Below are 16512 nucleotides of genomic sequence, written 5' to 3'. Positions count from 1 at the left end.
GTCCTGAGGAGGGCGGTGGGCTCGGAGTCCCCAGGACTCTGCAGGTGGGTTCTGTCCCCCCACATCTTTATTTCCAGGTGTCTCTGAGGCAGCAGCCGCTGTGGGGTGGGTGGGTGGCAGGGTGCGTGGGTGGGTGCCACGTGCTGTGCCCACCGCGTGCTCCAGCGCGTGCCCATGGTGGCGGGTGGCAGATGGAGGGTGGGCTGTGCCACGGCCCCCGCGCCCACCGCGTGCCTCGACCCCTCCTGCAGCCCCTGCTCACTGCTGCTGCTGCCACGGGGATGTTTCTGTTCCCTCCGTGCACCAGCCTGGCATGCTTCGTGGGCACAACCGGGATGGGCACCGGGGGTTTCATCCTGAGGGGGTTTCAGTCTCCGTGGGGTGAAGAGCTCGGGGGAATTTTTCAGTGGCAGGATGAGGAGCAACGGCCATAAACACAAGCATGAGTTCCACCTCAACGTGAGGAAGAGATGCTTTCCACGGAGGGTGGCAGAGCACTGGGACAGCCCCAGGCGAGGGTGGCGCCTCCCTCTCTGGCCACATTCCAAACGTGCTCCTGTGTCACCTGAGCCAGGTGACCCTGCCCGGGCAGGTGCGATGGACCTGGTGATCTCCAGGAAGGCCCTTCCAACCTGAACTTGTCTCAGAGCTGCCGAGGGCCACCTTGTCCCCTCCCAGTCCCAGATCGCCGGATCGGTGTGGGGATTGTGGGGGGGGTCTGAGCCACTCCTTGGGGTCCCGTGGGGGACAGAGGCGCGTCACACGGCCGGTGGCGACCGCACAGAGTTTATTGAAACACCTCCAGCACAGCACAGGGATGCTCGGGGAGGGGGGGCCGTTGTTGTAGAGCGTGCAGGGGGGACACAGAGACGGGGCGCGGGCACCCCGGGGGGGCCGCACGCAAGCGCCATGCTGCCGACGGCTCATGCGGGGGGCGGCGGGTTTGGGGGGGCACGGGGAGGGAGGGGGGCTGCAGATCCGTTCTCCCCTTCCCCGGCTCCTCCGGCTGCCTCCGGGGCCACGGGGCCGGGGAAGCGCAGAGCAGAGAGGGACGGGACGCGGGGGCGCGCCCGGGGTCCCCCACGGCCCCGCGGTGTCCGAGCACCCCCGTCCCCGGGAGCAGTTCAAAACCGGGGGGTGCTTCCAATATCTCCCTGAACCCCCTGGAATAGCCAGGGAGCCCCAGTCCCGGCTGGCAGGGCCGGGGCTCCCTGGGAGCTGCGTGAACCTGGGTGGGGGGATGCGGGGGACGCCGGAGGGAGGGGAAGGGGGTCCCGGAGCGGGGCAGAGCGCGGGGCTCACGCCAGCGAGGACGCTGCTGCTCGGCCAGTCCAGGAGATGAAGGCTTCCTCCCTCGGGGCGCGCAGCGGCGCGGGCTCTGCCTCCTCGCCGAAGCAGCGTCCCGGCTCCCCCGAGCCCACCCGTGTCCTCCACCCACCGGCGTCCGTGGGAGAAGCCCCCGCGGGCAGCGCCCGTCGCCCTGCCCGGCCCTGCCCGCCTGGGCCGCCTAACGCCCCACGCTGATGTTGCACGTCTTGCAGCTGGGGTCCTTTTTGGCGTTGGCGGTGGAGAGGCTCATGAGCTGGTGGCCGCTGATCTCCCCGAGCACGCCGAGGCTCAGGTCCACCGGCTCCGTGTAAATGACCTCCAGGATGCTGTCCTGGGCGTGGCGGTACACCAGCTCGCCCTCCTCCACGCAGCACGTCAGGAACTTGTTGGAGGAAATGTCCAGCTGGGGAAGGCGCTCCCGGCAGAAGAGATCCCCCGAGGAGCCCTTGGGCGCCAGGACCAGCACGACGTAGTGGTAGGCGGTGTACATGCAGTAGAAGTCCGCGAAGTAGAGGTTGGTGTTGGGGTTGAAGAGGCGCTGCGCCGGGATTTGGAAGCGGTACCGGCCGTAGGGCGAGTCCTGCGGGGGCTGCCCGGTGTTGAACTCGGTGTTGCAGCTGAAGAAGATGCCGTGCAGCATCCCGCTGGTGGGCGAGCCGTGGCTCCCGCTGTTGTCCTTCAGCGACGGCTTCATCACGTTCCCGCAGTGCATCCTGCCACGAGGACGAGGAGGAGGAGGAGGAGGAGGGACACACAGACAGGCACAGGCAGGGTCAGGGAATGCGCTCTGCGGGCGGGGAGCGTGGGCAATGGGGCTGGGGGTACCTGACGTGCTGGAAATACTCCTTGTGCTGGTTGCGGTAGAAGACGGAGAAGCGCAGCATGCGGCCGGCGATCAGCTCCGCTTTCTCCTGCAGCTGGGCTAGGTGCTCCTTGGCGTAGTCTGGGGACAGGCGCGGGGACATCAGGGCGTCTCCATCCCCCTGCAGCAGCCCATCCCTGCCCGCAGCTCCCCGCACCTCCTGCCTCCCACTCATCAGCTGCCGCTCCAACCGGCCCGGCTTGTGCCAGCTCCCGGCATCGCCCCCGTCCTCCTCCGGGCTCCCAGCTCCCAGCGTTTCCCCCATCCTCTCTCCCGGCTCGTGGCTACCGACATCACCCCCGATCTCCCCCGTGGCTCCCAGCACTGACCCCTCTTTGCTCCCAGCTCCTGTGATCACCCCTGTTCTCCTTCCCAGCTCTTGGGATTGCTCCTGTCCTCCCTCCCAGCTCTTGGGTTCTCCCCTGTTCTCCTTCCCAGCTCTTGGGATCGCTCCTGTCCTCCCTCCCTCCCAGCTCCTGCCATCGCCCCTGTTCTCCCTCCTTTTCTCCCAGCACTGACCCCCTTTCCCTCCCAGCTCTTGGGTTCTCCCCTGTTCTCCCTCCCTGCTCTTGGGATCGCCCCTGTTTTCCCTCCCTGCTCCCTGCTCCAGGCATCGTCCCCATCTTCCCTCTCAGCTCCAGGCATTGCCCTCTTTCCCCTTCGATCTCCCAGCTCCTGGGGTCGCCCCTATTCTCTCTCCCAGCTCCTGGGATCGCTCCCGTTCTCCCTCCCTGCTCCCAGCACTGACCCCTGTTCTCCCTCCCAGCTCCTGGGTCTCCCCTGTTTTCCCTCCCTGCTTCCAGCTCCAAGCACCATCTCCATCCTCCCTCTCAGCTCCAGGCATTGTCCTCTTCCCCCTTCCATCAACCCCATCCTCCCTCCTGGCTCCCAATCCTAGATTTTGCCCCTGTCCTCCTCATCCTCGCGGCTCCCAGCACCGCCTCCATCCTCCTCCCAGCTCCAGGCATCAACCCCATCCTCCTTCCCCACTGTCCCCATCCCCGGCCCAGCTCCTGATTCCAAGAGCATCAATCCCGTCCTCCCTCCCTGCTCCCAGCATCGCCCCCGTCCTCCCCCCTGCTCCGGGCTGCTGGCATCGCCCCCATCCTCCCTCCGGCCTCCCGGGGACGCCCCCACGGTCCCCGCTCACCCCCGGTGCAGAACTCCACGGTCTCGCTCCAGCCGGACACCAGGTACTCGCCGTCGCTCTGCTTGACCGCCGTCTGCACGGCCACGCTGTACTCGGTGCGGGGGCTCAGGAACCAGTGGCCCCGCACCGTCATGGGCAGCGGCACCGCCTTGGCCACCAGCTTGGTGGGGACATCCTGCGCCGAGCGGCGAGGGTCAGGCGGGACAGCATCCCCCCGCACCCCCCGGGTACCGCACACCCCGAAATATCCACGGAGACCCCCCGAAAATATCCACGGGCAGCTCCCCCTGCTCTGTGCCCACAGCACTCCCCCAAATATGTCCCCAAACGTGTCCCCGCTGCCATGGGGACACAGAGTCCCCGAGGTGGTTTCGGGGTCCCCCCGCTGCCGGTGGCATCTCGCGGTGTCAAGAGGCCACGGAGCAGCTCCGCAGTGCAGAGCCGTTTCTGTGGCAACGGCGGATGCTGAAGTCGGGAGATGGAGGGGAAAAAAAAGATATCCCACCCCCCCTCCACCCCTTATTATTGGGGAGGAGAGAGAGAGGAAAAAAAAATAATGTTAAACATTAAATAGCATCACCGTGGCAACGGCGCTGCTAAAAACGGCCCGAATTAGTGACTCGCAGCGCGGGGAGGGGGAGCAGGAGCAGCTCAGCTCCCCCGCGGGGCTCAGCGGGGTCCGCCACCCCCCGATCCCCGTCCCGGTCCCCTGCGCCAGCGTGTCCCGTGACGGGAATGACCCAAATTCAGCGCTAGAGAGGGCTAAGAGCCGGTTCATCCCTGCCAAGCCCGTCTCCTCTCCCCGGGCAGGGGGTCCCGCGTCCTCCACCCGGCTCACCCGGTGCTTGAACTTGTTGGAATTCTTGTTCTCCTTCTTGTTGAGGTCGATGAAGTAGTGGGTGACCCTCTCCAGGTCCCCCTTCTCCATGGCCCAGGAGATGCGGAAGGAATCGCAGGTGATGTTGTTGATCTCGATGTTTTTGGGGGTGGACAGCAGCTCCATGGCCGGAGGGGCTGAGCTCCTGCGGGAGGGGGGGGGCACAGCGCGGGGGTCTGGGGGTGCCGAGCCCCCTCTGGCTGCCCACGCCGGCGCTGCCAAGGCTGCCCGCGGCGGAGCAGATGGCAGCGGGGTGGAAGGGCGGCCGGGAGCCAGGAATAGGCAGCGCAGGCAGCAGCAGGCAGCGGGACGCCGCCAACAAGCCCGGTCGGGTGCGGGGGCCCCGGCCGCTCCCCCGGGTGCCGCGGGGCCCCGGCGCGACGCCAGCGGGCGTTTCGGGGTTTGCTCAACACCGGGTGGGGAAAGAAAAACAAGGGGAGAGCCGAGGGAGTTGCTGGGAGAGGGGAGGGTTGGACGCAGGCACTGGAAAAGCTGGATCCGCCTTTGCCCCGGCCCGTGCCTCAGTTTCCCCGCGCCCTCCCCCAGGAAGGCGCTCTGAGGGTGGGCGATGCCCACGGAGGGGGGACAAGGAGTCGCATCCACGGCACGGGGGGCTGCAGGCGAGGGTGCCCCCCCAGCCTTGGGTGCCAAGGTGCCACCGCCCCCTCCGTGTGCCCACGGCCACCCACGCCGCGCGTGTCCCCGTCACTCGGCACCCACGGCCACCCACGGCCACGTGTCCCCCCCCCCCCCCAATCTGCTCCCCAAATCCGCTGTCACCCCCCGGCAGAGCCCTTGCGAAGGTCACCGCTCCGGGGACACGGTGCCACCTCGCTGCCCCGTCCGTCGCCGTGCCCGGCGGTGGCGCAGGAATTCCGCACCGGGATTGTGCCAGCTGCATCGTGTCACCGTGTCCCCTGAGAGACGCCGTGCCCGCCGTGTCCCCCTGCCCTCCGAGCATCCCCCGGCCGTGCCACGGAGCCCCAGCGCCGCCGGGGCTCGGTGGGCGCTCCGGTGTGGCCGTGCCGGTGAGGCCCTTACCTGGCCGTGCCGGGGGGCTGCCGGGAGCCGCGGGGGTGCCGGTGCAGCGGCAGGGCAGGACACGGAGCCCCGGTGGGGCTGATCCAAGCGGGGAGGACGGAGGATGCCGGAGGGAGCGAGGTGGTACCCGGCGATGCCGCGTCGCTGCCTGCGGCTGATGCGAATGGGATCCTCCCAGCCAGCTCGGAAATAGCAAACACCCTCCAGAGGAGGGAGAGGAGAAAGAAAAAAAAAAAAAAAAAAAAAAAAGGGGGGGAAAAATAGATATCCAAGGAGCTGGGAGAGAAGGGGGAGGAAGGAAAAACCTCCCGGTTCTGCCAATGGCATGGAGGGATGCGTGCGGCGTCAGGTGATGGAGGCAGAGTGGGATGTGGGTGCAGATTGGGGGTGGGTGGTGGGCAGGTTCTGACTGTTCCCCCCGTTTTTGGGGCAGGGAGGGGGTGTCCCCATTGTCCTGCAAACGGCACAACCGGGACAGTTCCCCTCCCGGCCCCAAAAACGGGATGGAGGATGGAGGAGGTGCGTGGGGATGCTGGTACCCACACAGGACCCCCGCGGAATGGGGGTGCAGAGCCCAAGGGGGGCGGACGGACCGACGGACTTTTTGTTTTGCACGTGATAAACACTCTTCTTGGAGGGACAAAGCTTTTTTCGGGTGGGCGGGTGGGAGAGCACCCCAAAAACCTCATTGCTCCCCAAATTTCTGCGAGGGGGTGCCCACGCATGAACCCCCTCTGTGTGGGTGCCGGCTGGCTGTGGGGCTGCAGAAGACCCTGAGGGGGGCGGTCGCACTGCAGGAATCCCGTGAGGGTGTTAAATACAGAAAGAGTGACCCTCCAAAAATGTCTCCCCCAGCGCTGCCCCCGGTGCCCTGTCCGGAGAGCCGGGCACTGCCCGTCACAAAGATGGCGCCACCGCCCTCACATCGGGTTGGCCAATGCCAACCACAAAGATGGCGGCTCATTGCCAAGCCCGCCGTGCCCTCAGCAAAGATGGCGGCGGCAGCGTCGCGCCAGGAAGGGCGCTCTGCGCGTGACGCATGCGCAGTGAGGGCGGCGAGCCCGTGGCTGCCCGGGCAGGGTGAGGGGCGGCGTGGCGGGGGAGGGGGGCGGAATTTGGGGGGGTCCGGGGGGTTCCTGAGGGCTGCGAGGAGAGGGATGAGACCCCTGGGGAGCGGGGGGAGAGGGGGCCCTGTTTGGGGGTGTATGAGGGGTGGGAATGCTGGGGAGAGGGGTGAGAGGGGGAGGAGAGGGGTGAGATCCCTGGGGAGGGGGCGCCGGGGGGTCCTGAGGGGGTGAGGCCCGTGAGGAGGGGGCTGAGACCCCTGGGGAGGTGGGACAAGGGGGTCCTGTTTGAGGTGTGTGGGGGGCTGGGAAAGGGGCACAAGGGGGTCCTGTTTGGGGTGTATGGGGGGCTGGAAAAGCTGGGGAAGGGGGGACAAGTTGGGGGTGGAGGGGAGCTGGGAAACCTGAGGAGGGGGGAACGAGGGGGTCCTGGGGGGGGGGGGCAGAGGGAACACAACCCCCCTGGGTCACGGGGATCTTGTTTGGGGGTGCAGGGGGGTCATTACTGGGGTGGGTGTAGGACTGAGTCCTGTTTTGGGGTTCATTTTTGGGGTGGGCGCAGTTCTGAGCCCATTTGGGGGTTCGGTATTGGGGTGGGTGCAGTTCTGAGCCCATTTGGGGGTTCATTTTTGGGGTGGGTGCAGTTCTGAGCCCATTTGGAGTCATTATTGGGATGGGTGCAGGACTGAGCCCTGTTTTGGGGGCTCATTATTAGGCTGGGTGTATTTCTGAGCTCAGTTTGGGGGTTCATTACTGGGGTGGGTGGATTTCTGAGCCCATTTGGGGGTTCATTACTGGGATGGGTGTATTTCCAGGCCCAGTTTGGGGGTGCAGGGGTTTATTATTAGGGTGGGTGCAGTTCTGAGCCCATTTGGGGGTTCATTATTGGATGGGTGTATTTCTGAGCTCTGTTTGGGGGTTCATCACTGGGGTGGGTGTATTTCTGAGCTCTGTTTGGGGGTTCAGGGTGTTCATTACTGAGATGGGTGTAGTTCTGAGCCCACTTTGTGTGTTCATTATTAGGGTGGGTGTATTTCCGGGCCCAGATTGGGGGTGCAGGGTGTTCATTATTAGGGTGGGTGCAGTTCTGACCCCAGTTTGGGGGTTCAGGGAGTTCATTACTGGGGTGTGTGTATTTCTGACCCCAGTTTGGGGGTTCAGGGGGTTCATTACTGGGGTGGGTGTAGTTCTGAACCCAGTTTGGGTGTTCATTATTAGGGTGGATGTATTTCCAGGTGCAGTTTGGGGGTGCAGGGCGTTCATTATTGGATGGGTGTATTTCTGAGCTCTGTTTGGGGGTTCATTATTGGGGTGGATGTATTTCCAGGACCAGTTTGGGGGTTCAGGGTGTTCATTACTGGGGTGGGTGTATTTCTGAGCTCTGTTTGGGGGTTCATCACTGGGGTGTGTGTATTTCCAGGCACAGTTTGGGGGTTCAGGGGTTCCTTACTGGGGTGTGTGTATTTCCAGGTACAGTTTGGGGGTTCAGGCGTTCCTTACTGGGGTGTGTGTATTTCCAGGCGCAGTCTGGGGTTGCAGGGTGTTCATCACTGGGGTGTATTTCTGAGCTGTTTGGGGGTTCCTTACTGGGGTGTGTGTATTTCCAGGCGCAGTTTGGGGGTTCAGGGGTTCCTTATTGGGGTGTGTGTATTTCCAGGCACAGTTTGGGGGTTCAGGGGTTCCTTACTGGGGTGTGTGTATTTCCAGGCGCAGTTTGGGGGTTCAGGGGTTCCTTATTGGGGTGTGTGTATTTCCAGGCGCAGTTTGGGGGTTCAGGGGTTCCTTATTGGGGTGTGTGTATTTCCAGGCACAGTTTGGGGGTTCAGGGTGTTCATCACTGGGGTGTATTTCTGAGCTGTCTGGGGGTTCATTATTGGGGTGTGTGTATTTCCAGGCGCAGTTTGGGGGTTCATCACTGGGGTGTGTGTATTTCCAGGCGCAGTCTGGGGGTCCGCCTCCCCCTGAGCGTGCCCCCTGCCCGCAGCATGGCCGAGGGGGGCTCTGGCAGCTCGGGCTCCCCGGGCAGCCTCAGGCCGGGGGGGCCCCGGGGGGTGCTGGGCAGGCGCCCCCCCGCGCCCCCCCTCAGCCCGGGCCGCCTGCCCTCCATCCGCTCCCGGGACCTCACCCTGGGCGGCGTCAAAAAGGTGAGAGAGACCCCCTCCCCAAATTGGGGGCACCCAGCGTGGCAGGAGAGATGAGGAGGGGGATTTAATTGATATTAATTGGTATTTATATTTAATTGATTTATTTAAATTGGTATTTATATTTAATTTGATTTATTTAAATATTGGTATCAATATTGAATTGATTTTAGAAGGACAATTAATTTATTATATTAATTTTATTATTTAATTAATAATTTAATTATTTTTATTATTTGATTAATTTCATTGTTTGATTATATTCATAATATAATATAATATAGTATAATGTAATGTAATATAAATATGTCATATTAATTGCATTATATTATGCTATATTTGTTATTAATATAATATACTATAGTATTATATAATAGTATATTATGACATGTTATAGTATATTATATCATATCACGCTATATGTATTATTTATATTATATTATATTATATTATATTATATTACATTACATTATGTTATAATAATATTATATTATTATATTATGCAATATTATATTATGTTATATTCTATTATATTAATTATAGTACAGTATATTATTTTTTAGTATATTATAGTATTTTATAGTATATTTTAGTATATTATATCTTGCTATATTTATTATTAATATAACTTACTATATTAATATAATATAATATTATATTATATTATATTATATTATATTATATTATATAATGCTATATTTACTATTACTATAATATACTATAATATCATATTATATTACATTAAAGTGTATTATATCATACTATATTTATTATTTATATTCCATTATTGTATTATATTAAATTATATTATAGTATATTATTATATTATGTTATATTATGCTATATATTACGTTATGTTATATTAATTATATTATAGTATATTATAGCATTTATAGTATAATAATATATATAATATATATTATATATTATATAGAAATATACTATGTATAAATAATATATACTATAACATGCTATAATATGATATGATATACTATAATATACTATTATATAATATACTATTATATTATATGCTATTATATACTATACTATACTATACTATACTATACTATACTATTATATTATATTATATTATATTATATTATATTATATTATATTATATTATATTATATTATATTATATTATATTATATTATATTATATTATCTGGATTTGCTAGGTATTTAACTCTGCACACACTGCACAGAATCTCGTGACTTTTAGCTCACAGTCCCACCTCACACACACACCTGGCCCTGATAGGCCAAGGAAATAAAACCCCATCACTTTGGGTAAACACTTTTTATATTGTGTTTTACTTTTGCATAGCAAATGAGATAAGAATTGTTTTTCCTTTCTCTGAGGTTCAGGGAATGTGAAACCCAGAAATATTCTTGGCAAGAGCTGTGCCTTGCTTTTCTGGGTGAGGAGAAGTGTGGTGACACATTTCACATCTCACCCAGTGTCCCCAGCGAGGCTCTGGGGTGGCTGTGACAGCCTGGGGGGGTTGGGGATGATTTTTTCTCTCTGTTTTTTCCCCCACAGAAAACTTTCACCCCCAACATCATCAGCAGGAAGATCAAGGAGGAGTGAGTGGTGGATCTGGGTGACATGGGGGGCACAGGGCTGGTTTGGGGTCTGGAGCATCTCTGGGGTGGGGCTGGTTGGTCTGGAGAAGGGAGGAGTGAGAGGGGATCCCATTGATCCATGGAAATATCCCAAATACCCTTGGGAATTCTCAGATATCCAAACATTCATATAAATGTCTCAGGTACCATGGAAATATCCATATAAATATCCCAAATATTCATATGAATATCCCAGATACCCTTGGAAATATCCCAGTTATCCATGGAAATATCCCAAATATTCACATTAATATCCCAGATTCCCATGGAAATATCCATATAAATATCCCAAATATTCACATAAATATCCCAGATTCCCATGGAAATATCCCAGTTATCCATGGAAATGTCTGAGATATCCATGGAGACATCCCAGATATCCAAATAAATATCCCCAAAACCCATGGAAATACCACAAATATCCATATAACTATCCTAAATATCCATATAAATATCTCAGATATCCATGGACATATCCCAGTTATCCATGGAAATATCCCAAATATCCATATGAATATCCCAGATATTCACATAAATATCCCAGATACCCATGGAAATACCCCAGTTATCCTTGGAAATATCCCAGATATTCATATACATATCTCAGATATCCATGGAAATATCCCAGTTATCCATGGAAATATCTGGGATATCCATGGAAATAGCCCAAATATTCATGGGAATATCCCAAATATCCATGGAAATATCACAAATATCCATATAAATATCCTAAATGCCCATGGGAATTCTCAGATATCCATGGACGTATCCCAGTTATCCATGGAAATATCTGAGATATCAATGGAAATATCCCAGATATCCATATAAATATCCCAAATATTCACATAAATATCCCAGATACCCATGGAAATATCCCAGTTATCCATGGAAATAGCCCAGATATTCATATACATATCTCATATACCCATGGAAATATCCCAGATATCCATGGAAATGTCTGGGATATCCATGGAAATAGCCCAAATATCCATATAAATATCCCAGATATCCATGGAAATATCCTGAATACCCATGGAAGTTCTCAGATATCTCTATAAATATCCCAGCTATCCATGGAAATATCTCAGCAATCCATATGAATTTGCCAAATATCCCTGGAAATGTCCGAAATATCCATATAAATACCCCAAATATCCATGGAAATATCCCAGATATCCATGGAAATGTCTGGGATATCCATGGAAATAGCCCAAATATCCATATAAATATCCCAGATATCCATGGAAATATCCTGAATACCCATGGAAGTTCTCAGATATCTCTATAAATATCCCAGCTATCCATGGAAATATCTCAGTAATCCATATGAATTTGCCAAATATCCCTGGAAATGTCCGAAATATCCATATAAATACCCCAAATATCCATATAAATACCCCAAATATCCATATAAATATCCCAAATATCCATGGAAATTCTCAGACATCCATATAAATACCCACACCAATATCCCGAACACCAATATCTCTGGGTGATGTGCAGAGATCTCTTCCTCAAACCCCATGTCCTAGCAGGGGCAGGGCTGGGGGTGCTGTGGGGCTGATGTGGGGGTGCTGTGGGGCTGATGTGGGGGTGCTGTGCCCCCTCTGCCCCCAGGCCCCGTGAGGATGTGGCGGTGAAGAAGGAGAAGAAGGAGCGGGAGCGGCAGCGGGACGGGCACGGCCGGGGCCGCAACCGGCCCGAGGTCATCCAGTCCCACTCCATCTTCGAGCAGGGCCCCGCTGAGATGATGAAGAAGAAAGGTAAGGGGAGCTCCCCTCTGGGGGTTTTTGGGGGGGGGTCACACCTTTGGGGTGACCCTGGGCGGCTCCTGTGTCCCCAGCAGGCTCCTGGGACAGGAGCGTGGACGTGTCCGACTTCGGCCCTTCCCACATCATCAACATCAAGAAGGAGAAGAGGGAGACGGATGAGGAGACCAAGCAGATCCTGAGGATGCTGCAGAAGGACGATGTCAGTGGGCATGGAAGGGGTGGCTTTGGTGCCACTGGGGGGTGCTGAGTGTCCTTTGTGTCCCTGCAGTGGTGCTGAGTGTCCCCTCTGCCACCCGAGGGTGCTGAGTGTCCTCTGTGCCACTGGGGTGATGCTAAGTGTCCCTTGTGCCACTGAGGCAGTGCTGAGTGTCCCCTGTGCCACTGGGGCAATGCTGAGTGTCCTCTGTGCCACTGAGGCAGTGCTGAGTGTCCCTTGTGCCACTTGGGGGTGCTGAGTGTCCCTTGTGTCCCTGCAGTGATCCTGAGTGTCCCTTGTGCCACCCAGGCAGTGCTGAGTGTCCCCTGTGCCACTGGGGTGATCCTGAGTGTCCCCTGTGCCCCCAGGGGTGCTGAGTGTCCCTTGTGTCACCAGGGCAGTGCTGAGTGTCCTCTGTGCCACTGGGGCAGTGCTGAGTGTCCCTTGTGTCACCATGGCAGGGCTGAGTGTCCCCTGTGTCCCTGGGGTGATCCTGAGTGTCCCTTGTGTCACCAGAACAGTGCTGAGTGTCCCCTGCGCCCCTGGGGTGATCCTGAGTGTCTCCTGTGCCACCCAGGGGTGCTGAGTGTCCCCTGTGCCACCATGGCAGTGCTGATGTGCCCTGGCTGTCCCCACAGTTCCTGGATGACCCGGGGCTGAAGAACGACATCCGGAACAAGCCGGTGCAGCTGCCCCTGGCACACTCGGGGTGGCTCTTCAAGGAGGAGGTGGCAGAGCAGGAGGACACACAGCCATGGCTGCCTGCAGCCAAGGAGGAGAAGATGGAGCTGGACCCACCAGCAGTGAAAGGTGGGGCTGGGCTGGGCTGGGCTGGGCTGGGCTGAGTTGGGCTGGGCTGGGTTGGGTTAGGCTGGGCTGGGCTGGGCTGGGCTGGGCTGGGTTGGGCTGGGTTGGGTTGGGTTGGGCAAGGTAAAACCAGCAAGAACTGCTCACTTTTGTATCTGAGTATAAAACCTCAGTCTCCTCACTTTCAAAGGATAATAGTAACCCAGTGCTCTTAGGAGCCACTCATCTTGGTGCAAATCCAAGTAATGGACCTCTCACTAGTCCTAAACACATTCATACTCTTAACCCAGTAACCTTCTCCACCCCCATCCTATTTCCTCTTCTATCCAGCAACCTCAAAAACACCCCCAGCACAATTACAAACACAGCCAAAACCTCCTTCTTAATCAGCCTAATCCCAATAACAATCCACGCCCACTCTGGAGCAGAAAGCCTCACCTCCTTCTGAGAATGAAAATTCATTACAAACTTCAAAATCCCCATCACCCTAAAAACAGACTTTACTCCCTCACCTCCTTCCCCATTGCACTGTTCATATCATGATCTATCCTACAATTTGCAACATGATACATGGCCTCAGACCCCTACATTACAACATTTTTCACCTAGCTGCTATTCTTAATTGCCTCATCATTGCCAACAACCTGGGCTGGGCTGGGTTGGGTTGGGCAGGGTTGGGTTGGGTTAGGTTGGGTTGGGTTGGGTTGGGCTGGGGACACATCAGGGACAATCTGGGGGCATCCCCTGTTCCCCGTGCCCCCTCTGCAGTGAAGGAAGAGCCCTGTGAGGAGGATCCCAAGCCAGCCCAGCCCAAGGGCCCCCCCGGGTTCCCACGGGATGTGTCAGCAGCAGAGCTGCTGCAGAGGCTGAGCCTGGCCCAGGAGGAGGAGCTGCTGTTCCTGCAGCTCCCTGACACCCTGCCAGGGCAGCCCCCCAGCCACGACTCCAAACCCAGCAAGGCTGAGCTGCACAGCGAGGACGGGCAGGTGCTGCTGGTGAAGCAGGAGAAGAGCCAGGTAGGGGCATGGTGGGGGTGTCCCCACATCCTCATCCCCTTCTGTGGTGTCCCCTCCAAGCCCGTGAGGATGTGCCCCCATCCCATTGTGTCCTTCCCACCCCTTCCTGTGATGTCCCTCCATCCCTTGGTGTCACTGTCCTCCCATTCCGTGGTGGCCTTTCTGCTATATCCCATGATGTCTCCCTGTCATCCCATGATGTCATCTTCCCCAGTCCCCCGGTGACCTCCCTGCTATCCCATGATCTTCCCCCCATCCTGTGGTGTCCTTTCTCCTCCAATCCTCTGCTGTCCCCTTATCCCATGGTGCTGTCCCCCCCAATCCCGTGGGGTGATACCAATCTCACGAGATGATCCCAATCCCATGCTGTGATCCCAGTCCCAAGGGCTGATCCCAGTCCCAGGGTCTGATCCCATTCCTGAGGGCTGTTCCCATTCCCAAGGGCTGATCCCATTCCCAGTGGGGTTATTCCAGTCCCAGTGTGCTGATCCCATTCCCAGTGGGATGATCCCAGTCCCAGGGTGGCTGATCCCAGTCCCAAGGGCTGATCCCAGTCCCAAGGGCTGATCCCAGTCCCAGGGTTGCTGATCCTAGTCCCAGTGGGATGATGCCAGTCCTAGGGGGGCTGATCCCAATCCCAGTGGGGTTATCCCAGTCCCAGTGGGCTGATCCCAGTCCTAGGGGGGCTGATCCCAATCCCAGTGGGGTTATCCCAGTCCCAGTGGGATGATCCCATTCCCAGTGGGATGATCCCAGTCCCAGGGGCTGATCCCAGTCCCAAGGGCTGATCCCAATCCCAGTGTGCTGATCCCAGTCCCAGGGGGGTTATCCCAGTCCCAGGGGGATTATCCCAGTCCCAGTGTGCTGTTCCCATTCCCAAGGGCTGATTCCATTCCCAAGGGCTGATCCCAGTCCCAGGGGCTGATTCCATTCCCAAGGGCTGATTCCATTCCCAAGGGCTGATTCCATTCCCAAGGGCTGATCCCAGTCCCAGGGGCTGATCCCAGTCCCAGGGGGGGTTATCCCAGTCCCAGTGTGCTGTTCCCATTCCCAAGGGCTGTTCCCATTCCCAAGGGCTGATCCCAGTCCCAGGGGTGTTATCCCAGTCCCAGGGGTGTTATCCCAGTCCCAGGGGGGTTATCCCAGTCCCAGGGGCTGATCCCAGTCCCGCTGTGCCCTGCAGGAGGCCAAGCAGGCAGAGAACATCTGCACCCTGGCCGACCTCCCTGAGGGCCAGGTGGGGAAGCTGCTCATCCGAAAGTCAGGCAAAGTGCAGCTGGTGCTGGGCAAGGTCACCCTGGACGTGACCATGGGCACCCCCTGCTCCTTCCTACAGGTATGGAAGGGTCACTGGCACCCAATCTGGGGGGTTTCACCCCAAAATAACCGCAACTGGGGGGCCATGCTAACAGTGGGGAAGAGTCCTGCTGATCTCCTCTGGGAGCAGTGGGATCTTGGCCCTGCTGACAGTGGGGAGGGGTCCTGCTGGTCCCCTCTGGGGGTCTCGCAGGGGTTGCTGTGGCTCAGGGCTGTTTGTGTCCCCTGGAACAGGAGCTGGTGTCCGTGGGCATCGGGGACAACCGCACGGGTGAGATGATGGTGCTGGGCCACGTCAGGCACAAGCTCGTCTGCTCCCCGGACTTTGAGGCTCTCTTGGAGCACAGGCACCGATAGCCCAGGGGGTCCCAGCCCCCCCAGATCCCAGGATGGACCTTCAGCCCCTCCAGATGTGCCTTTGGGACGTGGGCAGGGGGCTGGGATTGCAATCCCATGCTGTGATCCTGAGGGATCCAGAGCCAGCTCCCAGCTGGTGTCCGGCCGTGTCCCCCACACCAGTGGCTGCCCCCAGTGCCAAACGGGGATCTTGGGGTGTGTGGGGGCTCTGGGGTGTCCCCCAGCTCTGTGGACACGCTGGTGGGAGCAGGACACACGTCCTTGGGGAAAAACCTGGAATAAAAGCTCTGTTCCCCCTGTGTCAGTCTGGTTCTGTCACTTCTGCTGGGCCCTGCAAGGCCTTGGGGTGTGGCTGCAGCAGGTGGGGGGCACTGGGTGACCCCCACCCTGTCCTGGGGGGTGACAGGGCTGTCATTGGGCAGCCAAAGCTCCCTGGGTGCCACCAGCCTCTGGGCAGGGAGCAGGGATGGGGGAACTTTCCCACCCCATCCCATCTTAAACCCCCTCCCCATCTGATCCTACCCACCCAATTCCATATTATCCCAATTCCATATTATCCCCCACTCCTGCCCCATCCCGTCCCATCCCATCCCATTTTACCCCCCCGAATTCCATCTTAACCCTTTTCTGCCCGTCCCATATTAACCCCATTCCCACCCCACCCCGTCCTGTTTTACCCTCAAATTCCATCTTAACCCTCTCCTGCCCATCCCACACTACCCCTGTTCCCACCCCACCCATTTTACCCCCTGAATTCCATCTTAACCCTTTCCTGCCCTTCCCATTTTACCCCCAAATTCCATTTTAACCCTTTCATGCCCATTCCATCCCATTTTACCCCCAAATTCCATCTTAACTCTCTCCTGCCCATCCCATGCTATTTTACCCCCCCGATTCCACCTTACCCCTTTCCTGCCTGTCCCATTCTATCCCCCCAATTCCACCTTAACCCTCTCCTG

At 56.7% G+C, this 16512-nt stretch overlaps 2 protein-coding genes across 3 annotated transcripts; one reads left to right on the top strand and one right to left on the bottom strand.

The window, feature by feature from the left end:
* Positions 1-830: 830 nt before the first annotated feature.
* On the bottom strand, positions 831-5448 carry PHYHIP (phytanoyl-CoA 2-hydroxylase interacting protein). The gene is made up of 5 exons (XM_059490849.1): positions 5260-5448; positions 4180-4363; positions 3342-3516; positions 2155-2272; positions 831-2042 (listed from the first exon to the last, which is right to left on the bottom strand). Exons 2-5 carry the CDS (start codon positions 4342-4344, stop codon positions 1508-1510), a joined length of 993 nt encoding a protein of 330 aa, XP_059346832.1. The 5' UTR covers positions 4345-4363; positions 5260-5448; the 3' UTR covers positions 831-1507.
* Positions 5449-6152: 704 nt separating this feature from the next.
* On the top strand, positions 6153-15852 carry POLR3D (RNA polymerase III subunit D). Of its 2 annotated transcripts, none has more exons than XM_059490822.1 (9): positions 6153-6339; positions 8260-8467; positions 10006-10049; positions 11706-11851; positions 11935-12059; positions 12695-12866; positions 13632-13879; positions 15063-15215; positions 15431-15852. In XM_059490822.1, the coding sequence occupies exons 1-9, from the start codon at positions 6299-6301 to the stop codon at positions 15551-15553; spliced, it is 1260 nt and encodes a 419-aa protein (XP_059346805.1). In that variant the 5' UTR covers positions 6153-6298; the 3' UTR covers positions 15554-15852. The 2 variants fall into 2 exon arrangements, with proteins under 2 accessions (XP_059346805.1, XP_059346804.1); XM_059490821.1 differs by having other exon boundaries at positions 11932-12059.
* Positions 15853-16512: the final 660 nt, after the last annotated feature.

This window comes from Ammospiza nelsoni, chromosome 30 (genome assembly GCF_027579445.1).
Source record: "Ammospiza nelsoni isolate bAmmNel1 chromosome 30, bAmmNel1.pri, whole genome shotgun sequence".
Classification (NCBI taxonomy): domain Eukaryota; kingdom Metazoa; phylum Chordata; class Aves; order Passeriformes; family Passerellidae; genus Ammospiza; species Ammospiza nelsoni.
The sequence above is the reverse complement of the archived record's forward strand: the minus strand, read 5'-3'. Positions and strand labels throughout refer to the sequence as shown.

Excerpts from the sequence above, each read along its gene's own strand:
- PHYHIP (XM_059490849.1), bottom strand. The coding sequence starts at position 4,344 with ATGGAGCTGCTGTCCACCCCCAAAAACATCGAGATCAACAACATCACC. Across the intron at positions 3,517-4,179 it reads CCAACAAGTTCAAGCACCGG|GATGTCCCCACCAAGCTGGT; the intron begins GTGAGCCGGGTG and ends CGCTCGGCGCAG. Across the intron at positions 2,043-2,154 it reads GAGTATTTCCAGCACGTCAG|GATGCACTGCGGGAACGTGA; the intron begins GTACCCCCAGCC and ends TCCTCGTGGCAG.
- POLR3D (XM_059490821.1), top strand. The coding sequence starts at position 6,299 with ATGCGCAGTGAGGGCGGCGAGCCCGTGGCTGCCCGGGCAGG. Across the intron at positions 12,060-12,694 it reads GGATGCTGCAGAAGGACGAT|TTCCTGGATGACCCGGGGCT; the intron begins GTCAGTGGGCAT and ends CTGTCCCCACAG. Across the intron at positions 12,867-13,631 it reads GGACCCACCAGCAGTGAAAG|TGAAGGAAGAGCCCTGTGAG; the intron begins GTGGGGCTGGGC and ends CCCCCTCTGCAG.